General features: G+C 40.5%; 2 protein-coding genes across 3 annotated transcripts in view; one reads left to right on the forward strand and one right to left on the reverse strand.

The window, feature by feature from the left end:
• Positions 1-11,463, forward strand: part of TM6SF1 (transmembrane 6 superfamily member 1) — a 45,112-nt gene extending 33,649 nt beyond the window's left edge. Inside the window, exons 9-10 of one of the 2 annotated variants that reach the window (XM_070761984.1) lie at positions 331-450; positions 6,284-6,563. In XM_070761984.1, the coding sequence (XP_070618085.1) occupies positions 331-450; positions 6,284-6,475 (312 nt within the window). In that variant the 3' untranslated portion in view covers positions 6,476-6,563. Of the gene's footprint in view, positions 1-330; positions 451-6,283; positions 6,564-11,335 lie in introns of those variants that run through there. The other variant, XM_070761985.1, reaches the window with a different exon arrangement.
• The window catches only part of HDGFL3 (HDGF like 3), a 48,191-nt gene continuing 35,118 nt past the window's right edge, over positions 9,778-22,850 (reverse strand). Inside the window, exons 3-6 of the mRNA XM_070761986.1 lie at positions 18,654-18,792; positions 16,558-16,716; positions 14,130-14,276; positions 9,778-11,570 (exon numbers count right to left, since the gene is read on the reverse strand). Of these exons, the coding sequence (XP_070618087.1) occupies positions 11,565-11,570; positions 14,130-14,276; positions 16,558-16,716; positions 18,654-18,792 (451 nt within the window). The 3' untranslated portion in view covers positions 9,778-11,564. The remainder of the gene's footprint in view (positions 11,571-14,129; positions 14,277-16,557; positions 16,717-18,653; positions 18,793-22,850) is intronic.

Consider the following 22,850-nt stretch of genomic DNA (forward strand, 5'->3'; position numbering starts at 1 on the left):
GAATGAATGAATGAATGAATGAATGAATGAATGAATGAATGAATGAATGAATGAATGAATGACTGGACAAATCATGCTAATTATCAACTGTTGTTGGCTTTGTACAATAACCAGGTCATAGTTTTTAAGCCTTAATAGAGTAGCAAGGTTCATATTTCGCATGGATTTTTTAAAAAATCAACTATGGCTTGACAAAACTATTCTGGTTCATAAACCATGTTCTATGGCTTAGATTAACATCATTTACAAAATTGTACAGGGTGACTTCACACATAAACGAAGCTGTTTTGAAGGCGCGAAGACTAATTCTCTTCCCTTCTAACATTGCAGATGTTGGTCTACATGTTTTACTCAGTGCCATACTACATCATTTCACTCTACGGTCTGCTTGTACCTGGGTGCACCTGGATGCCCGATTTAACTCTTATTCATGCTGGAGGACTAGCTCAGGTAAGACCAGGACCTTTGTAATGACCTCGTATGGAAAGCAGAGTCTTCCCCTGTCCCACTTCCGCATTCAAAAGGGGACAAGCAGCTATGAACCAGAACATGGATGGTCTACGGCAGTGATGGTGAAGCTTTTCCCCCCCAGGTGCTGAAAGAGCATGGGTGTGCACTATTGTGCATGCGTGAGTGCCCACACCCAGGCCTGGGGAGGGTGAAAACAGCTTCCCCCACTCTCTGGAGGCCCCTGGAGGCTGTAAATGGCCTGTTTCCCAACTTCTGGTGGGCCCAGTAGGCTTGTGTTTCGCCCTCCTCAGGCTCCAAAGTTTTCTCTGGGTAAAAACACCCCCCATCCCTCGGAGGCTCTCTGGAAGCCAAAAACGCCCTCCCAGAGCCTCTGCGTGAGCCAAAAATCAGCTGGCTGACATACACATGCATGTTGGAGCTGAGCTAGGGCAGCTAGGGCAACAATGAGCCAGAGTGGCGCAGCAGGTAGAGTGCCGTACTGCAGGCCACTGAAGCTGACTGTAGATCTGTAGGTCAGCGGTTCAAATCTCATCACCGGCTCAAGGTTGACTCAGCCTTCCATCCTTCCAAGGTGGGTAAAATGAGGACCCGGATTGTGGGGGCAATAGGCTGGCTCTGTTAAAAAGTGCTATTGCTAACATGTTGTAAGCTGCCCTGAGTTTAAGGAGAAGGGCAGTATAAAAATTGAATAAATAAATATGGCTTCGTGTGCCACCTGTGGCACCTGTGCCATAGGTTCACCATTATTGGTCTACAGACTACAGTATAACAGAGGTGGAAGGGACCTTGGAGGACGTCTAGTCCAACCTCCATGCACACACGCCCTTTTGGCACATGAACCAAAGAAAGAATCGCTATCATTGCCTTAGGCCGTTTCAGACGTGGCTGTCCAGTCTTTTTCTTTAAAAAACTTCCAGTTGGTCCTCACTATCAGGAAATTTCTCCTTAGTTCTAAGTTGCTTCTCTCCTTGATTAGTTTCCACCCATTGCTTCTTGTCCTACCTTCAGGTGCTTCATAACTGTTCATCCTGAGCTATACGAACCCAATGCTCCCCAAATGGTGGGAAAACAGCCCAAAAATGGCCCTGAAAACAGTCTGAAAATGTTCCCTAAACGGCAGGAAAACAACCCCGAAAACAGCCTGAAAATGCCCATCAAATGACAGGAAAACAGCCCCGAAAACAGCCTGAAAATGTTCCCTAAATCAGTGGTTTTCAACCTTTTTTGAGCCACGGCACATTTTTTACATTTACAAAACCATGGGGCACATTGAGGGGAGGGGGGGTGGCTAAAAAAAGTTTGGACAAAAAAATTCTCTCTTCCTTTCGCTCTATTTCTCTCTCCCTCTTTCTCTCCCTCTTTTTTTCTCTCTCCATCCCTTTCTTTCTCTCTCCCTTCTTTCCTCTTTTTTGCTTTCTCTCTCCCTCCCTCCCCCTCTATGTCTTTCTCTCTCCCACCTTCCCTCCCTCTCTCTCTTTCTCTCTCTCTCTTGCTTGCTTTCTCTCTTGTTTTCTTTCTCTCTCTCTTGCTCTTTCTTTCTTTCTCTTGTTTTCTTTCTCTCTCTCTTGCTCTTTCTTTCTTTCTCTTGTTTTCTTTCTCTCTCTCTTGCTCTTTCTTTCTTTCTCTTGTTTTCTTTCTCTCTCTCTTGCTCTTTCTTTCTTTCTCTTGTTTTCTTTCTCTCTCACTTGCTCTTTCTTTCTTTCTCTTGTTTTCTTTCTCTCTCTCTTGCTCTTTCTTTCTTTCTCTTGTTTTCTTTCTCTCTCTCTTGCTCTTTCTTTCTTTCTCTTGTTTTCTTTCTCTCTCTGAGCTTCGCGGCACACCTGACCATGTCTCGTGGCACACTAGTGTGCCACGGCACACTGGTTGAAAAACACTGCCCTAAATGACAGGAAAATAGCCCCGAAAACAGCCTGAAAATGCCCCCCATATGGCAGGAGAACAGCCCAGAAAATGGCCCTGAAAACAGCCCACAAAATGACCTGATAATGCCCCACAAATGGCCCCCAAAACAGCCTGAAAATGCCCCCCAGATGGCAGGAAAATAACCCAGAAAACAACCTGAACAACAGCCTGGTTTTTGGGCTGTTTTTTCTAGCTGTTTTCCAATGCTCCAGTGCCCATGAATATCAGCTGGTCAGCATGAACGTCCGCACTGGAAACCAGAAGAGCAACTGGGGATGGTGCGAGTGCCCACAAAGAGGGCTCAGATGCCATAGGTTCACCGTCATGGGTCCAGCGCATGACCTGATCAGCCCTTCCTCTGCAGACCCGAGTCAAGGAGGCCAAATTCAGGTCAATCGTCAACATTGCTAATACACAAATGAAACCCTGTTTGAAACAGAGGATAACAGATGAAAGACAAAGGACAAAACACAACCCTAAACTGTCCTAGCTGCTTCTAGCGTTACGTGTTTGTTTATGCTAAAAATATTCTTTGGCTTGGCATGACCTCGGCTCTTGCACATAACCTTAGATGTAAGTTTATGGTAGGTTCCCAAAATTCCAGTTGGTAGCCCCTTCTCCAAAGATGAAATGAATTGAAACTAAATGAAAAGTCTTGCACTTAGCAAAGGAAACGGCGAATTGCTCTGGTTTTTTTTTTAAATTAACTTTTTATCGAGTAGCAGATCAGGTCCCGAATGCTTGGGAAAGGCTACATGCCATTGTGTCAAAGTTCGAAGCAGGAAAACTAGTGGATGTCCCAGTTCTATGCCAAGAGAGAATTGGATCCTCTCCAGAACATTCTGGTTTCTCAAAGCAGAACAACAGGATACACAATCACTGTGCCAACTTTGATTGATGCTGTGCTTAAAATAACATGCAAGTTAATGGAAAGGGGATGCCTATTGAATTAGCCATAATAATGGGTTGCTTCCCTTTGGTTTAGGTCTGGTGGTTAAGGCCAATCAGCTTTACATAGAAACATAGAAGACTGACGGCAGAAAAAGACCTCATGGTCCATCTAGTCTGCCCTTATATTATTTCCTGTATTTTATCTTACAATGGATATATGTTTATCCCAGGCATGTTTAAATTCAGTTACTGTGGATTTACCAACCACATCTGCTGGAAGTTTGTTCCAAGGATCTACTACTCTTTCAGTAAAATAATATTTTCTCATGTTGCTTTTGATCTTTCCCCCAACTAACTTCAGATTGTGTCCCCTTGTTCTTGTGTTCACTTTCCTATTAAAAACACTTCCCTCCTGAACCTTATTTAACCCTTTAACATATTGAAATGTTTCGATCATGTCCCCCCTTTTCCTTCTGTCCTCCAGACTATACAGATTGAGTTCATTAAGTCTTTCCTGATACGTTTTATGCTTAAGACCTTCCACCATTCTTGTAGCCCGTCTTTGAACCCGTTCAATTTTGTCAATATCTTTTTGTAGGTGAGGTCTCCAGAACTGAACACAGTACTCCAAATGTGGTCTCACCAACGCTCTATATAAGGGGATCACAATCCCCTCTTCCTGCTTGTTATACCTCTAGCTATGCAGCCAAGCATCCTACTTGCTTTTCCTACCACCCGACCACACTGCTCACCCATTTTGAGACGGTCAGAAATCACTACCCCTAAATCCTTCTCTTCTGAAGTTTTGCTAACACTGAACTGCCAATGCAATACTCAGATTGAGGATTCCTTTTCCCCAAGTGCATTATTTTACATTTGGAAACATTAAACTGCAGTTTCCATTGCTTTGACCATTTATCTAGTAAAGCTAAATCATTTACCATATTACAGACCCCTCCAGGAATATCAACCCTATTGCACACTTTAGAGTCATCGGCAAATAGGCAAACCTTCCCTACCAAACCTTCCCCTATGTCACTCACAAACATATTAAAAAGAATAGGACCCAGAACAGACCCTTGTGGCACACCGCTTGTAACCTGTCTCTGCTCAGAATACTCGCCATTAACAATAACTCTCTGATGTCTATACTTCAGCCAGCTTTGGTTGAAACTAGCTGGTTGCCTTATGCCTGGAGTCTCCCACCTTGGCAATTTTAAGTTTCGGGGAGTTGACATCCACAAGTCTTAAAGTTGCCAAGGTTGGAGACTCCTGGACTAAGCCATTGCTGGTTATCTTCAGTCTTCCCACTCAATCAAATCATTGCTTTTCCAATGGAGATTTTACCGATTTCCAAGTGGTCACAAATGAAGCAACAAAAAATATATCTGTAATCTAAATACATGTTTATAGTTTATTTTTGATTATTATTATTTATTAGACTTGTATGCCACCCCTCTCCGAGGACCCGGAGTGGCTAATTTTTAATTTTATATTTCATGTTTTTTTTATCTCTTGCATTTTTTTTTCTATTGAAATGTGGTGTGAAGGTGCCACATGATCAATAAATGTCTTACCAGCTGGGTTTGCCCAAGATGCAAAGCTACAAGTCACTGAAGGGGACTGTATCTTGGGAAATGGCACACAATCATGATTTTGAGATAAGGGGGTGCATTTGAATTTGGGAGGGTTTGTTGGAAGGTTGCCACAGATCCCAGTTGCCCCCAAATTCAAGGGTCCAGTCCCAACTCTCAACATAATCAAGAGGAGATTGGACTGCCATCTGACTGGGGTGGTGCAGGGTTTCCTGCTTCAGAAGAGGATTGGACTTGATGACCTGCAGGATCCCTTTCAACTCAGATAGATAGACAGATAGATAGATAGATAGATAGATAGATAGATAGATAGATAGATAGATAGATAGATAGATAGGTAGGTAGGTAGATAATAGATAGATATAGATGATAGATAGATAGATAGATAGATAGATAGATAGATAGATATAGATAATAGATAGAGATAGATGATAGTTAGATAGATAGATAGATAGATATATAGAGAGAGAGATAGATAGATAGATAGAGATAGATAGATAGAGATAATAGATAGATGGATGGATAGATAGATAGATAGATAAGAGATAGATAGATAATAGATAGAGATAAATAGATAATAGATAGATAGATAGATAGATAGATAGATAGATAGATAGATGAGATAGATACATAGATACATACATGGAAGATAGATAGATGAGATAGATAGATAGAGATAGATAGATGAGATAGATGATAGATAGATAGATAGATAGATAGATAGATAGAGATAGATAATAGATAGATAGAGATAATAGATAGATAGAGATAGATGATAGATAGATAGATAGATAGATAGTTAGATAGAGATAGGTGATAGATAGATAGATAGATAGATAGATAGATAGAGATAGATAATAGATAGATAGAGATAATAGATAGATAGATAGAGATAGATGATAGATAGATAGATAGATAGAGATAGGTGATAGATAGATAGATAGATAGATAGATAGATAGATAGATAGATGAGATAGATACATAGATCCATACATGGATGATAGATAGATGAGATAGATAGAGATAGATAATAGATAGATAGAGATAATAGATAGATAGATAGATAGATAGATAGATAGATAGAGATAGATAATAGATAGATAGAGATAATAGATAGATAGATAGATAGAGATAGATAATAGATAGATAGAGATAATAGATAGATAGATAGATAGAGATAGATGATAGATAGATAGAGATAGATGATAGATAGATAGATAGATAGATAGATAGATAGATAGATAGATAGGTAGATAGATAGATAGAAGTGGTGGTGGAATCTCATTTTAAAAACTCGTGAAAAACCCATAGCGCATGGACTCTCATTAAAGGAAACATCTCAATGCACCCTTTGATTGTGGGGACTGATAACACCGATTCCTAAACAAACTGACAACTCGAAATCCATTCCTTCTGCTTCCTAGGCTCAGTTCTCACACATTGGGGCTTCCATCCATGCCAGAACGCCCTACATCTACCGGGTTCCCAACGAAGGGAAGATGTGGTTTTTCATTTTCAACGTGATCCATGGAATCCTCCCACAGCTGTTTGTGGTGCGTTGTATCCGCAACCCTGAGTTCTTCATGAAAGCCCAGCTGGAAGAGAAGGTGGACTAAAGAATGTGGCTTTAAAACTGTGGGCAGTTGCAAAGAAGAGGTCCCCAGTGGGAGCCAAATTACTGAAAATAAAAGACTTCTGACTGTCGTAGTATTTCTCGAGAGCTTGCTTCTAGATTCTGCAGGAATGTCTTTCCTCCAAATAGCATCGGTTTAGGGACTCACCCAAAGAGTTTTTCTGGGGTGGTGATAGGGGTGATATTTAAACCATTCAAGAAAGCAGATCTTTCACTTCCTCCAGCCAACTAAGATTTCTTGTGTTGTCCAATCTCTTGTTAATAAACTCCTTCATCCATTCTCTCTAATTATTATTACAGTGTTCCCTCGATTTTCGCGGGTTCAAACTTCGCGGAAAGTCTATACCACGGGTTTTCAAAAATATTAATTAAAAAATACTTCGCGGGTTTTTTCCCTATACCACGGTTTTTCCCATCCGATGACGTCATATGTCATCGCCAAACTTCCGTCTGCCTTTAATAAATATTTTTTAAAATAAACTTTAATAAATAAACATGGTGAGTAATAATCTGAATGGTTGCTAAGGGAATGGAAAATTGCATTTTAGGGGTTTAAAGTGTTAAGGGAAAGCTTGTGATACTGTTCATAGCCAAAAATAGTGTATTTACTTCCGCATCTCTACTTCGCGGAAATTCGACTTTCGTGGGCGGTCTTGGAACGCATCCCCGCGAAAAGCGAGGGAACACTGTATTATTATTTATTGGATTTGTATGCCGCCCCTCTCCGTAGACTCGGGGCGGCTAACAACAATGATAAAAAACAACATGTAACAATCCGATTTAATAAAACAACTAAAAACCCTTATTATAAAAACCAAACATACACACAAACATACCATGCATAACTTGTAATGGCCTAGGGGAAGGAATATCCTAACTCCCCCATGCCTGGCGACAAAGGTGGGTCTTGAGTAATTTGCGAAAGACAAGGAGGGTGGGGGCCGTTCTAATCTCTGGGGGGAGTTGATTCTCCCTCTGTACCAATTTCATTTTGAACCACACAGAATGTATTAAATTGTTTCAGGAACGAATGGCGAATGGGACATTTTTCCTTAAGTAGGTGTCAGTCTTGACTGAACCAATGGATTTTACATAGCAACATAGAAGATTGACGGCAGAAAAAGACCTCATGGTCCATCTAGTCTGCCCTTATACTATTTCCTATATTTTATCTTAGGATGGATCTATGCTTATCCCAGACAAGTTTAAATTCAGACTGTGGATTTGCCAACCACGTCTGCTGGAAGTTTGTTCCAAGCATCTACTACTCTTTCAGTAAAATAATATTTTCTGATCTTCTCCCCAACTAACCTCAGATTGTGCCCCCTTCTTCTTGTGTTCACTTTCCTATTAAAAAACACATTTGCTTTTTCCTTTAGGATTTTGTTTCTTATCTTATTTCCTAGACGTCTCTCCATCTAAATATTAACCATGCCCAACCCTGCTTAGCTAAAGTTGGCCAAGTACCACCTAGTGGGCAGTGGTTAAGGAGCCTTATGGATGCCAGTGTGATGTGATGGTTTAGCGTAGTAATAGCGCTTATATATTTCACGGTCCTATAAGTGGTTTACATATTGTCCCCGTTTAATTCCAAGATTTCATCAAGCCAACTTTCTTATTTTCCCTAGTAGGCTTTTGATCTTGTCACATTCCCACCATAAGTGGTAGTACATACCGTATTCTTTCTTGCATTTCCAACAATTAGAAGACTGTTTTTTTTTGTCTATCTTGGCTAATTTGGCAGGAGTCATGTGCCACCTATAAAACATTTTTATTCAATTCTCTTTGTAGGTTGTGGCTAGCGTAAATTTATAATTCCTGTCCAGGATTAATTGCCATTCCTCTGGTTCTATATCTTGTCTAAAATTCTGGTTCCATTTTTCTTTATTCACTTTTATTTTTGCCTTTTCTAATTTTGGGGCTGGTAAGTAACAATAAAATTTCTTAATTAATTTTTCATGTGTCCCTAATAATATTTTATCCAATATCTTTTCTTTTTCAATTCCCGGATCTTTCTCTTCTTTGACATATCTTGTTTTAATCTGGAGATATTCCCACCATTCTAATTTTATACCTTCATTTTCTAATTCTATTCTCATTTTAAAATTCCCATGTTCTTTTATCATATTTTTGTATCTTTATTATTTTACCCATTTCCCCTAAATTTGGGTGAACAAAGGCTTCTACTGGTGCAAACCAAATTGGAATCCCCCTGTAAGTCTGTTTTCTAATATAAGTTTTTTTTGCTGAATTTGAAAATTAAGGTATAGATCTATTCCGGCCTTATTTGGGCCTCATCAGCTAGCCATACCCACTGGGACTTGAACCTGCAACCTTTGCCTTGTAAAGCAGAGAATTATCCTCTAGGCTACAGTATCCAATCCCTTCAGCTCTGCAACTCTGCATATATATATAGGAAAACAGTTATCTATCTATCTATCTATCTATCTATCTATCTATCTATCTATCTATCTATCTATCTATTAATTAGATTTGTATGCCGCCCCTCTCCGAAGACTTGGGGTGACTAACAACAATAATAAGACAATATAAACAAATCTAATATTTAAGTTAATTTAAAAACCCTAATTTAAGAAACCAATCATACATACAGACATACCATGCATAAATTTTATAAGCCTAGGGGGAAGGGAAAGTCTCAATTCCCCCATGCCTGGCGACACAGGTGGGTTTTAAGGAGCTTACGAAAGGCAAGGAGGGTGGGGGCAACTCTGATATCTGGGGGGAGTTGATTCCAGAGGGTCGGGGCCGCCACAGAGAAGGCTCTTCCCCTGGGTCCTGCCAAACGACATTGTTTAGTCGACGGGACCCGGAGAAGACCAACTCTGTGAGACCTAACCGGTCGCTGGGATTCGTGCGGCAGAAGGCGGTCCCGGAGGTATTCTGGCCCGATGCCATGTAGGGCTTTATAGGTCATAACCAACACTTTGAATTGTGACCGGAAACCGATCGGCAACCAATACAGACTGCGGAGTGTTGGTGTAACATGGGCATATTTAGGAAAGCCCATGATAGCTCTCGCGGTTGCATTGTTAGCCAAACATTTAGGAGTGAGTTTCTAATCAAATGGTTTGTGAAATACTTGGGTCCTCGTTTTTACCGATCTCGGAAGGATGGAAGGTCGAGTCAACTTTCAGCCCTCTCAGGATTGGTCTGGTTCTTGAAAGGTCCGATTCAGCACAACAGCCACAAATCAAAGCCATGGGAGATACACGAGAAAGCTTTTCCCCTGCATTGGCGTTCTAGTATAACCCAACTCAAGCGTTTAACAGAATGCGTTTCTTTAATACTCGAGTTACATGAATACCTCACATTACACGTTATGAAGCCAAATATGACGCTAACTCAGCTGCTTACAACCTCAAAACCTTACTCCCGGTTACACATTCCAATAAATTTATTCTGTAAAAACAATAGGTTTTTTTGGTTTTTTTGATTTTTTTTCCTTTTTTTTCTTTTTTTTTTTGTACAGTGAACTTTTCAACTACAAACCTTGAGTACGCAGAAAGATGGTCCAAGGACAAGCATAACAAGGGTTGGTAAAACCGGACTAAACCCATATGTCTTCACAATAAAAGCTGGCCTTAAAAAATAAATAAAATTCTCTATTCTCACAATAGCAACAATAATGTACACAGAATAATGGATTCTGGAATGCTTACCTACTAGTCTAGATCTAGTTTTGAGAGTAGGAACCAAAAATAAAAACAAAACAAAAACAGAAAAATGACAGGGTTTATTCCCCCCCTCTTTTTTTAATTTTTTTTTTTTAAGCTTTTCAGTATAACTGTTATTTTCATATTTTATTTGGATGTTTTGGCTTTGCTTCCCATTGGCCTTTTAGTATCACAATTAAGCTTAAAAATGGAAGGTGTCCCCAAAACACAATAAGCTCCGATTTGTATTCGGCCCTCCGAAAAAGTTCCTTGTTATTCATCTAGAGAAACACAAAAGACTTTTTTTTTCTTACTAACTCGACATATAGGAACTAACTTAGAGAAACTTACGTTACAGTCATGATCTTGAAAAGGATTAAGAGCATAGCTAAGCTAGAGTGTTCTAATAAGGAAAGGTACGTTCTTACAATTATTGACTTTTTTAAAACAAAATGGTAATAAATCAAAGTACATTTCGTGAGGTTTTTAAAAACAGAGATGGCCAACTTCTGTACTCCCGGTGGGTGGGAAACGATTGAATTTCCAGACAGAAGTTAAAAAGTGGACCGCAGGAATATTTTCGCTGCGGTGGAATTCCATGATCTATAAATGTGATGGAATTCTTGATTCGGGGGTTCAAAATTTGGAGTTTCACGTTGCTTTACATACAAAATATGTACATTTACATAATGTGTACAAAACCCATGGAGAAATGGCAGATCTTTTTCTTACAAGCTGAAAATACGTGATTTTTTTTTCCTTTCCCTTTTCCCCAAAAATAAAAAATAAAAATGCGAGCAAATCTGCTAAAAACACAGCTGGATGTCAGTGAGAAGAAAATTACTCAAACACAACCAGCATTTCTAACTTGCGAGTTGGCCATGTTTGTTTTTAAACCCCCTTTTTTTTTAAAAAAAAATGCAGAACAACAAACGGACAAAGGGTTAATTTAAAACTGTGATCTGTTAAGCGGAATAGAGATCCTTGTGACTTCTTAGGACAGGGCGTTTATTTCTAAGCGTTTAATTTGTACTCTCTAAAAGGCGGTTTTTAAAATTTAGAGGCGTCGCCCTTCTTTTTTCTGTAAAAAAAAAGTTATCTAAAAATGGGCCTTCTCGGTGGTGGGTCTTGCTTGGAAAAAAAGCTTTTTTTTTTTTTTTTTGCAGTTAAATCAAAAGACATTTAGAAAAGGACCTGGAGGGGTGTCGATGGGGGAAAAGATGCTGGAGTTGCTGCGGAGAACAGAATGGGTAGGAATGTGACTAAATGTGCATACAAACATATATGCTGCTGATGGAGAGATGTGCTGACTTCAATCAAATTCCAAGAATATTAAACAACCAAATATGTCACTTTCTTGTGTCTTCCCTTAATGTGCAGCAGTCAATATGTTGGTTAAGTCTAGGGAGAGATAAGAAGACAAAAGAAGGGTCATCTTTTCAGACTGAAAATGATTCCGTCAACACTGGAAGGCATTTATACTAAAGAAAACTCAACTTGTTGAACGAGTTAGGAACAAGAGTTTGGAACAAGCAATTCCCAAAGTGCTTTCCCCCCCCCCCCCCGAAGAGGTAACTGGATTTTCTTGGGTTTTCCTTGAAGACATTTCGCTTGTCATCCAAAGAAGCTTAAGAACATAAGAAGAACTCTGTTGAATCAGTCCAAAGCCCATCGAGTCCAGCATTCTGTGTCACACAGTGGCCCACCCATTGTCCATGGGGATCTTGAGCAGAAGGAGAAGGCAAAACCTTCCCTTTCCCTTGATCCGGAATAAATGCTACCCAAGGGAACCCTGCCTGCTTCAACCAACATAGAGGCGGCACTTGGACATCCGTTTCAAAAACCACCGATACACTTGGCATCCATGAATCTGTCTAATCCTGCCTTGAAGCTATCCAGGCAGACAGTTGTCACGACCTCTTCTGGAAGTGAATTCCATAAACCAACGACCCTCTGGGTGAAGAAATATTCCCCTTGATTTGTCCTCACTTGCTTACCTATGAGCTTTAGGGAGGGCCCCCTCGTGCTAGTATTGTGTGACAGAGAAAATAATTTTTCTCTCTCCACCTTTTGTATCCCATGCATGATTTTATACCCTTTGATCAAGTCACCCCTTAAACGTCGTCTTTCAAGGCTGAAGAGACCAAGGCGTTGCAACCTGGTTTCATAAGGGAGGGGCTCCATTTCCTTGATCCTTCTTGTTGCCCTTTTTTCCACCTTTTTTTTTTGCCCTCTTTATGAGAATCCTTGAGGTCACGTAGAGGTTTAACTGTGACCCTCAAGGTCCTCTAAATAGTGCAAATGGGTGTGGAACCGTCTTGGAACTGCTGAAAGGACTGTGTTGTAAACAGAAGATGTCCTATATCCCTCCCCCTCTGTTGAGCGAGGGACGTTCAACTTTAACGTTAGAACTGAAGAAGCTTCTTTGGAGGAGAAATGAAATGTCTTCAAGGGAAAACAAAGTCCAGTTGTCTCTTGAAAAAGCCCCTTTGGGAGAACCATGATCTGGGTGACTTGAAGAATCTCTATAGACATTTTAGGAACAAGCCAGAACCCGTGCTGTGGACAGAAAACTAACTATGGCTAGTCTGATTCAAATGCAGGTTTTCCTTCTGAAAGCACCTAGCAGAGATGGGGAGAGTACAAAATAATTCAGTCTAAGACTCTTCAAATATAAAAAGCCATGGTTAATGCAAGCCATGATTTGTAAACAACAACAGCTAGCCAGGTTTAAGTGGATTAATTAAAGTGAACAACTAAGAAAATGCAGGATTAGACAGATTCATGGATGCCAAGTGTATCAGTGGTTATTGAAACGGATGTCCAAGTGCTGCCTCTATGTTGGTTGAGGCAGGCAGGGTTCCCTTGGGTACCATTTGTTGGGGGTCAAGGGAAAGGGAGATTTTTGCCTTCTCCTTCTGCTCAAGATCCTCATGGACAATTAGTGGGCCACTGTGTGGCACAGAATGCTGGACTCGATGGGCTTTGGCCTGATTCAGCAGGGCTCTTCTTATGTTCTTATGTAAAAACACCAAGCGCAACAGGGAAATATCAAGAATTCAATTTGTAAGAAGTAGAGAGAAGCTACTGAGAGAGGATTCTCCAGCTGTCCATGTGCAGAGTTTCAAGAACAGCCAACGCAGCTGTGTTCAATGGCATGTTCAGAAGCTACTCTAGATCCCTGAACATTCCTCTTAATGGGTTAAAAAACAGGACCTCTTGACCAGTTCACCCAAAGATCATGTCTGAGAGCCTGAAGGTGTTTTTCAGCCTGGGAGATGGCTTCTGGAAGACTATTTATGGCTTTTGGAAGACTATCCAATAAAGGGAAATTTCTGAAACGTAATCCATTTTAATAAATCTAGTTAAAGAAAGCTATGGGGAAAATCTTGCTTTTGGACATACCACTCTCAAACTAGATGCCACCCCGCTGGGCCCCTGAGACCAGAACCCTCCCTGCCTTCCTATCCTCCCTATCTCAGGCTTTTCTAAGATGTGTTGAGGTTGCCCTTTGAGATGGCCCAAGTGACATGTCCAACGGGACAAAACAGGCTGAAAAACAGCTTCCATCTCAGAGCAGTCACTATATTGAATTCTACTGCATAGTGCAATATTAATGCAATATTTCGCTGGAGTATTGTTTTTATTATTGTAGTGAGCCGCCCCGAGTCTTCGGAGAGGGGCGGCATACAAATCTAATAAATTGAATTGAATATCAGGGGTTTTCAATTCAATTGTATAGAATGTTTTATTTTTTTTAATCTATAGTGCACACTAAAGATGGCCTTTAATTTTGTTGCACGAGGTGCAATGACAATAAACTTAAACAGTCGGTGGTGAAATTTAGGGACCACAGCTTGGGGTCATTTGTACTGGGTTGAAAAAAAAGACAGGTGTATCCTGCCCCCGGTGTCTCTGTTTAAAAATCACACAGCTTCTGGAGGAATCCTAAGGCCTTACCCCTTCACTAGTTTTCTGCAAGTCTGAAGAAGTGTTTCGTGTGTCGTTGCCTGCTTCGCCGGCATCAGAGCTACTCTTATTTTCTTCCTCTTTGCAATCCTTATCATCTTCGTCTTCGGGGGATTTCCTTGATTGCTTGGAAGATTTCTAGGGGGCGTCCATCAAGAAAGCAAAAGCAAAACAGAAATAAAATGTGAAACCAAAACTATTTCCCCAAGCTTAGAGTTTATACATTCTTAAGTTCTGGTGAAAGGTATCAAGATGACTATTTGTGGGTTTAATTACCAATGCACGGGTTTGTTTCTTGCGGTAGGAAAGGAGTTTTATTCTTAATCGTTCCATCCTTTCCCTTCCCAAATAGCAATAGCACGTAGACTTATATATCAATTCACAGTGCTTTACAGCCCTCTTCTAAGCAGTTTACAGAGTCAGCCTCTTGCCTCCATTAATCTGGGTTCTCATTTTACCCACCTCGGAAGGATGAAAGGCTGAGTCAGCCTTGAGCCAGCTGAGAATTGAACCCATGGCTGTAGGCAGAGTTAGTCTGCAATATGGCATTCTAACCATTGCCCTACCATGGCTTCCTTCTTCTTGTTTCGCTTGCTTCCTTCTCGTCTTCCTTCCTTCCTTCCTTCCCTCCTTCCTTCTCATCTTCCTTCCTTCCCTCCCTCCTTCCTTCTCATCTTCCTTCCTTCCTTCGTTTCCTCCCTCCCTCCTTCCTTCCTTCTCATCTTCCTTCCTTCCTTCATTTCTTCCCTCCTTCCTTCCTTCCTTCCCATCTTCCCATCTTCCTTCCTTTCCTCCCTCCTTCCTTCTCATCTTCCTTCCTTCCTTCCTTTCCTCCCTCCCTTCTTCTCATCTTCCTTCCTTCCTTTCCTCCCTCCTTCCCTCCTTCCTTCCTTCTCATCTTCCTTCCTTCCTCCCTCCTTCCTTCCTTCCCATCTTCCTTCCTTCCTTCCTTTCCTCCCTCCTTCCTTCCTTCCCATCTTCCCATCTTCCTTCCTCCCTCGTTCCTTCTCATCTTCCTTCCTTCTCATCTTCCTTCCTTCCTTCGTTTCCTCCCTCCCTCCTTCCTTCCTTCCCATCTTCCTTCCTTCCTTCCCTCCCTCCCTCCTTCCTTCTCATCTTCCTTCCTTCTCATCTTCCTTCCTTCCTTCCTTTGTTTCCTCCCTCCCTCCGAATAGCATTTAGATTTATATATCGCTTCACAGGGCTTTATAGCCCCTCTTGCACCCAACAATCTGAGTCCTCATTTTACCAACCTCGGAAAGATGGAAGGCTGAGTCAACCTTGAGCCTGGTGAGCATTGAACTGTCAAACTGCAGTCAGCCGGCAGTCAGCCAAAGGTAGCCTGCAGTACTGCACTGTAACCATTATGCCACCATGCAAATGCCTTCCCTCCACTTCAATTTACAGAGCTGGGCGTGCCTTTTCAAATACCATGGCATGTTTAGATATCCTTGCCCGTACTCTTTCCTAAATTTAAGAAAATGCGAATCTGTGTGTTGCAGAGGGAGGAAGGTGAGGATTAGGATGAATTAGGATTGGGGAGTGGTCAACCTTCACTTCGATCGTGTTTTTCTTTCTTTATTTTTTTCTATAATCACGGAGAAAAATTACAAAGTTCGGCAAGTTAAATATGAACTGTTATGGAACTGTTAAATATTTGTTATTGTGTTGTGAGCCGCCCCGAGTCTACGGAGAGGGGCGGCATACAAATCTAATAAATAAATAAGTAAGTAAGTAAGTAAGTAAGTAAGTAAATAAATAAATAGTAAATAAATAGTAAATAAGTAGTAAATAAATAATAAACAAACAAACAAAAATAAATGGGTAGATAGGTAGATAGATAGATAGAAAGATAGATAGATAGATAGATAAATAAATAAAAATAAATTAATAAATAAATAAAAATAAAAAACAATAAATAAATAAATAAATAGTAAATAAATAGTAAATAAATAATAAACAAACAAACAAACAAAAATAAATAAATAGATAGAAGGATAAATAAATAAACAACAAATAAACAAACAAATAATAAATAAATAATAAATAATAAATAAATAGTAAATAAATAGTAAATAAATAATAAACAAACAAACAAACAAAAATAGATCGATCGATCGATCGATCGATAGATAGATAGATAGATAGATAGATAGATAGATAGATAGATAGATAGATAGATAGATAAATTCCGGAAAGCAGATTTTAAAAAACTCATCTCTGACTTAAAGGCAGTTGGGAAACATTCTATAGATCAGGAGTCTCCAATCTTTTAAGATTTATAGACTTCAAATCCCAGCGTGGCTGGCTGAGGAATTCTGGGAGTTGAAGTCTGCTAAGTCGTAAAGTTGCCGGGGGTCGAGATTCATGCTATAAATCAAAACACCTCCAGGTTGTGAGTGAGAGCTTGGTGAATTACCTTTGAAGTGTAAGATTTTTTCCGTTTTGAGCCCGCTTTTTCATTCTTCCTTTTGCCTTTTCCATCTTCTTCTACCCGATCCCCTTCTTCCTCGCTGCTGGCATCTGCCGTGTTGCCTCCTTCGCCTTCAGTTTCTGAGGAGCTCTGTTGCTGAATAGCCTTGGGAATAAAACCAACGATTAGACCTCGACTAGGCTGTAAGCTGGCCTGGCGGAGGCCATTTTGAGACTTCAGTGCTGACACATTGGAGCAGATGGATAGGGAGGGTGGGAATAGAGATAGTTAGAGCTTGTAGTCAAAACAAAATGCTTTCTCTTGAGAACCAAGGACATTCCTGCAGGTGCTCAGAAGGAGGGGACTGGAGTCACCTAGCAACTGCACAGTATCCTGATTGGCACATGGGACTGGTTGTTTTAAGAAAGTGAAAAATGTTTACTTTTAATTAGGTGAAAACCAACGGAACACAGAGACAGTTTTCACCACCCTGTAACTCTCCGACATATCCCATAAACTTATTCTTTGAGGAATTTACCTGCCTCGGAGTTTTGTTTGCTACGGGTATGTTGCTTGGAACCCTGATGGTTGATCACATGAGCCTGGGGCAATGCAACAGCCCTACGTCACGTGACCACGGGAAAGTTGCAATAGTCTTAAATGTGAACATAAGTCACTATTTTCACTAAGCAAATGGTTGTGAGTTCAGGACTGCCTATATACCAAGGATGCAACCTGAAGAAGGTGCAAACTTTCCCTTTGATCACAACTTAGTAAGGCAGTGGTTCTCAACCTTTCTAATGCTGTGACACCTTAATACAGTTCTTCATGTTGTGGTGACCCCCAACCATAAGTCTAGCGACCACTCTCCTAATAGAGCTTTAAGCTGATTGGCAGAAAGGTCAAAGGGACACCGCCCACTGTAAATGATTGGTCGGATTGTAAAAATATGTTCCAAGGCGCCAGAATAGAAGCTTTAGTTCATAACACCGTGGGAAATTTGTTTTCCCATAGCTTCAGGCGACCCCTGTGAAATGGCCGTTTGATCCCCGAAGGGGTCCTGACCCCCAGGTTGAGAACCAACAGAGGAAAGTTTCTTATACACTGGGTGGTGTTGTGTTTGGGCCTGGACCAGCCGTTGCTCCCAAAGATGGGAGAGATGCGGCACAAAGTGAGTGTGAAAGCCTGGCTGACAGCCAGGAAGACGTGGCAGACAGCCAGGAGGATGAGGCCACTGGTTTGCAGGATTCAGCAGACAGCCCAGGGGATTTGGCATGCAATCCCTCAGACAGTCTTTCATCCTTGGGTTCTTCTGCAGATCAATATATTGATCTGCGTAGCCAAAGAGCTATGCAAAGGAGGGATCGATTGAAAGAATATTACAAGTCATCAGAGTAGCACCTGGGCTGGGTGTGGTTCTTATACTGTGGGCTGGGTGTGGTCCTTATACTGAGGGCTGGGTGTGGTTCCCTTAATGAGGGCTAAAGGTATAAAAGGGAACAAAGGCACAAGGCAAACTGTGGCTGTTTATCTGTGTTATTTTGTGGTTCCTGCTCTGAAGTTTCTGTTCCGTGCCTTTGGAGTTTTCAACCCAGCTTTTTCAGACACGTGGGAGGTGAAACCTCTGGGACTTGCTGTTTGCTCCAAAGATTCAAAAGGACTCCTGAAACGTCTTTGCTCATTCCAGGTTGTCTTTGTTTGTTTTTTCCTGTGTTTTTGTATGCGGCTGAAGTAAGCCTTGCACTATCATTGTTTTTGGAAACTAAGAACTGTTTTGAGTAACCCTTTTTTGTTTATTTAATACAAGTTTGCTGATTAGCAGAGCACGTGTGTGTTTGATTTCTTTTCCTTGGACTGTTACGCATTGCCTGAACCCAGTCAGGCAGAACAGGTGGTAGACAGTATCATTCCTGATAAGTGCCTTTCTCCAGTTGTAAAAATCCTATTTTTTGCTTAGGCAAAAATGTCACAAGAGACGGGCTCAAAAACCAAAGGCTCTAGCTGCACAGGTTTTGCCTTCAGTCCTCGCCATCACATATTGGCAAAAAGGAAGGAGTGGGAGATTGGGTGGTAGAAGATAGAAAAGGGAGTTTTTTATTTACCTGGTATCCACTAAACTTGACCCCTGGGTTGTTTTCAATTTCCCACAGGCCTTCATTAAACCCTTTTCGTTTATTTGATTTTCCAAACTTGTCTTTATATTCTTTGTAAGGGAAGAGGTCTTTGGGCCCCAAAAATGCCCTGCAGTTGTAAGAAAGGGAAGGAACAAATGATAGATCACATTATAATATTGGTCAACATATTGTAGGATGCTTGGCTGCATAGCTAGAGGTATAACAAGCAGGAAGAGGGAGATTATGATCCCGCTATATAGAGCGCTGGTGAGACCACATATGGAATAATACTGTGTTCAGTTCTGGAGACCTCACCTACAAAAAGATATTGACAAAATTGAACGGGTCCAAAGACGGGCTACAAGAATGGTGGAAGGTCTTAAGCATAAAACGTATCAGGAAAGACTTCATGAACTCAATCTTTATAGTCTGGAGGACAGAAGGAAAAGGGGGGACATGACTGAAACATTTAAATATGTTAAAGGGTTAAATAAGGTTCTGGAGGGAAGTGTTTTTAATAGGAAAGTGAACACAAGAACAAGGGGACACAATCTGAAGTTAGTTGGGGGAAAGATCAAAAGCAACAGGAGAAAATATTATTTTACTGAAAGAGTAGTAGATCCTTGGAACAAACTTCCAGCAGAGGTGGTTGTTAAATCCACAGTAACTGAATTTAAACATGCCTGGGATAAACATATATCCACCCTAAGATAAAATACAGAAAATAGTATAAGGGCAGACTAGATGGACCATGAGGTCTTTTTCTGCCGTCAGACTTCTATGTTTCTATGTTTCTAACACACACAAAAAATCATCAATATGTCTGTTTTATGAAATTTGATGTGCGGATTCCAAAAGTATGCTTAGTTTTGCTTTATAACATAAAGTTTCTGATATAGAAGCATTTTTTGTTATTACATTATTTCTACATTTTCAATAACTGTTTTCTTAATGTCACCAGTATATTTCCTATACCTTATAATAATGATTCTGCTCCCTGGAAACTATACCTGCTACAGAAAAACTATATACATTTTTGAAATCAGAACAAAAAAAATGATTCAGAAAAGAACAAAATCAACCACGATGATTACAAAAAATATTTTTTGGTAGACCTGTGTAATCTGTATTCTTTACAAGCATGTTATTCAAAAACTAGAGGAAAATGACATACAAATTCCCATTTGTTGGATAAACCAATGGTGGCTCGGTCATATACCACATCAAACCTATGGTGTGTGAATGCCACCTCATCACTTAATCCGTGGTTAGACCTTTGAAAGATGAGCCACTTGGTGGCCTTCAGAGGAAAAACATAACATCCACACTGATTTTTTTTCTTTCAGAAATCATAGCTAACCAGCTTTTTCTTGTGAGCCGCCCCAAGTTTTCGGAGAAGAGCGGCATACAAATGTAAATGTAAATGTAAATGTAAATGATAATAATAATAATAATAATAATAATAATAATAATAATTCAGCGTTGATGGAGGTCAACAATAGGAAGCTTCTCAAGGTGAAGCAAACTAAGGACCAGTACTGTAACTCAATGTTGTATGGACAGTTGGCGGAACAAAGCATTGCATGGCCAGTTCTTGGAGAAGATTGAAGGCAAAGTGGATAAAGAAAAGACCTGGTCATGGCTTACAAGTGGAACACTCAAAAAGGAGACAGAAGGTCTAATACTGGCGGCACAAGAACAGGCCATTAGAACAAATGATGTCAAAGCCAGAATTGAAAAATCAACAGACGATCCAAAGTGCAGACTCTGTAAAGAAACAGATGAAACAATCGATCACATACTCAGCTGCTGCAAAAAGATCGCACAGACTGACTACAAGCATAGACATGATGCTGTGGCACAGATGATCCACTGGAACTTGTGCCGGAACTACCATTTACCAGTGGCAAAGAACTGGTGGGATCATAAGCCCGAAAAAGTGGTAGAAAGTGAGCAAGCAAAACTACTGTGGGACTTCCAACTTCAGACTGACTGAATTCTGAGGCATAACACACCAGACATTGTGATCGTGGAGAAAAAGAAAGTATGGATCATCGACATCGCAATCCCAGGAGACAGCAGAATTGAGGAGAAGCAACTACAGAAATTAGTGAAATACGAAGATCTAAAAATCGAGCTGCAACGACTCTGGCATAAGCCAGTGAAAGTGATCCCAGTGGTACTTGGCACGCTGGGCGCAGTGCCAAAGGATCTCAGCGGACATTTGAAAACCATTGGAATTGACAAAATCTCCATCTGTCAATTGCAAAAGGCCACTTTACTGGGATCGGCAAACATAATTCGCCGCTATATCACGCAGTCCTAGGTGCTTGGGAAGCGCCCGACTGGTGATGAAATATGAAATCCAGCATAGTGATCTCGTTTGCTGTGTTGTATTGACATAATAATAATAATAATAATAATAATAATAATAATAATAATAATAATAATAATAATATAGTAATAATAATATAGTAATAATAATAATAATAATAATAATAATAATAATAATAATAATAATATTTCCCCCCACTTCGTATACTCTAAACATATAGAGAACTAGCATTAAATAAACTTGTACTCATTTGAACAGCCTTCATTCCTGATTTCTTAAAGCTGAGAGTTGTGTTGCCAAGACATTTTCGGAAGGGCATTTGTTTATCCCCAAATTTCGTGCATCCTGTTTTGCGGGACACAAATTGATTCTACATCTTGGGTTATTGCACCATTTGGTATATTTGCTCCCTTGGCGTCATTCAGCTGCACTCTTCTCTGTGGTTAATTTATATCTCTGCTGCCGCCAGGCAAGGTAAGTGAACAGCTGACATCTTCGCTATTAGTCTGGAGTGCTCCAAAGGATGAACAAACACTGTATTTTTCTGAGTATAAGACACACCTTAGTTTTGGGGGAGGAAAATAGGGAAAAGAATCTGCTCACCAGGTATTCATCCGGCTAGCATCCTTAGTCTGGTTAGCTTCAGCACATTATTTTATCCCTGGTTAGGGCTTAAAAAACTTTATTTGGAGAGAGTAACAATGAAAGAGCTTGCAAGCCAGTAAGAGCAGGGAACATCAATAGCACCTGGAAAGAAACATTCGGAGCAAGTAGAGCAATGGAAAAAACCCTGCAAAGCCTTAGGGTTTGGAAATCCTTCTTAGCAGAGAGTAACAATGAAAGAGCTTGCAAGCCAGTAAGAGCAGGGAACATCAATAGCACCTGGAAAGAAACATTCGGAGCAAGTAGAGCAATGGAAAAAACCCTGCAAAGCCTTAGGGTTTGGAAATCCTTCTTAGCAGAGAGTAACAATGAAAGAGCTTGCAAGCCAGTAAGAGCTGGGAACGTCAATAGCACCTGGAAAGAAACATTTGGAGCAAGTAGAACAATGGGAAAAACCCTGCAAAGCCTTAGGGCTTGGAAAACCTTCTTAGCAGAGAGTAACAATGAAAGAGCTTGCAAGCTGGTAAGATCTGGGAACATTGTTAGCACCTGATTAGGGCTGGAAAGAAACATTTGGAGCAAGTTAGACCAATTAAAAAAAAAACCCTGCAAAGACTTAGGGCTTGGAAAACATTCTTCGTAGAGAGGAACAATGAAGGAGCCTGCAAGGTAAGAGCTGGGAAGATCGTTAGCAACTAGTTAGGGCTGGAAAAAAAACTACATTCAAAGTACAAGACTTTACCCAAATTATCAGCCTCTTGTAGGGAGGAAAAAGGTGCGTCATATACTCAAAAAAATACGGTACTGTACTCTTAATTGTCAAATTGTGTTCTCATCAAATTGTGCTTCTCTCTTAACATAGAGAAATGGGAAAGGAATTATGTGTTTCTTTTCCTGTAAACAACTGCAGAACCCTTATGGTTAAAGGTTTAGGAGGATCTGCCCTCCTGTGGTGAAAAGGCATAAAAAGCACTCGCCAACTGATTGCAACGCAATGGTCCATCACATGGCATTGCGTTCACGTCACCACTTTGGCTAGGAAAACACTGATGATTGCTTTGATCTCCCTGCCCTTCTCCTGCGGTTATTCACCAATGAAGAGAACACCAACTGTCTATATTCAGAAACCTCCTTCATTTTTTAGAAGACAGAAAAAGGGGAAGTGACCACCCTCTTCAATGAAGAATGATGGGCTTGGTTGCAAATATATAGAACTCAACAATAATAATAATAACAGCAACAACACC

The sequence above is a fragment of the Erythrolamprus reginae genome, chromosome 10, assembly GCF_031021105.1.
Source record: "Erythrolamprus reginae isolate rEryReg1 chromosome 10, rEryReg1.hap1, whole genome shotgun sequence".
NCBI lineage: Eukaryota > Metazoa > Chordata > Lepidosauria > Squamata > Dipsadidae > Erythrolamprus > Erythrolamprus reginae.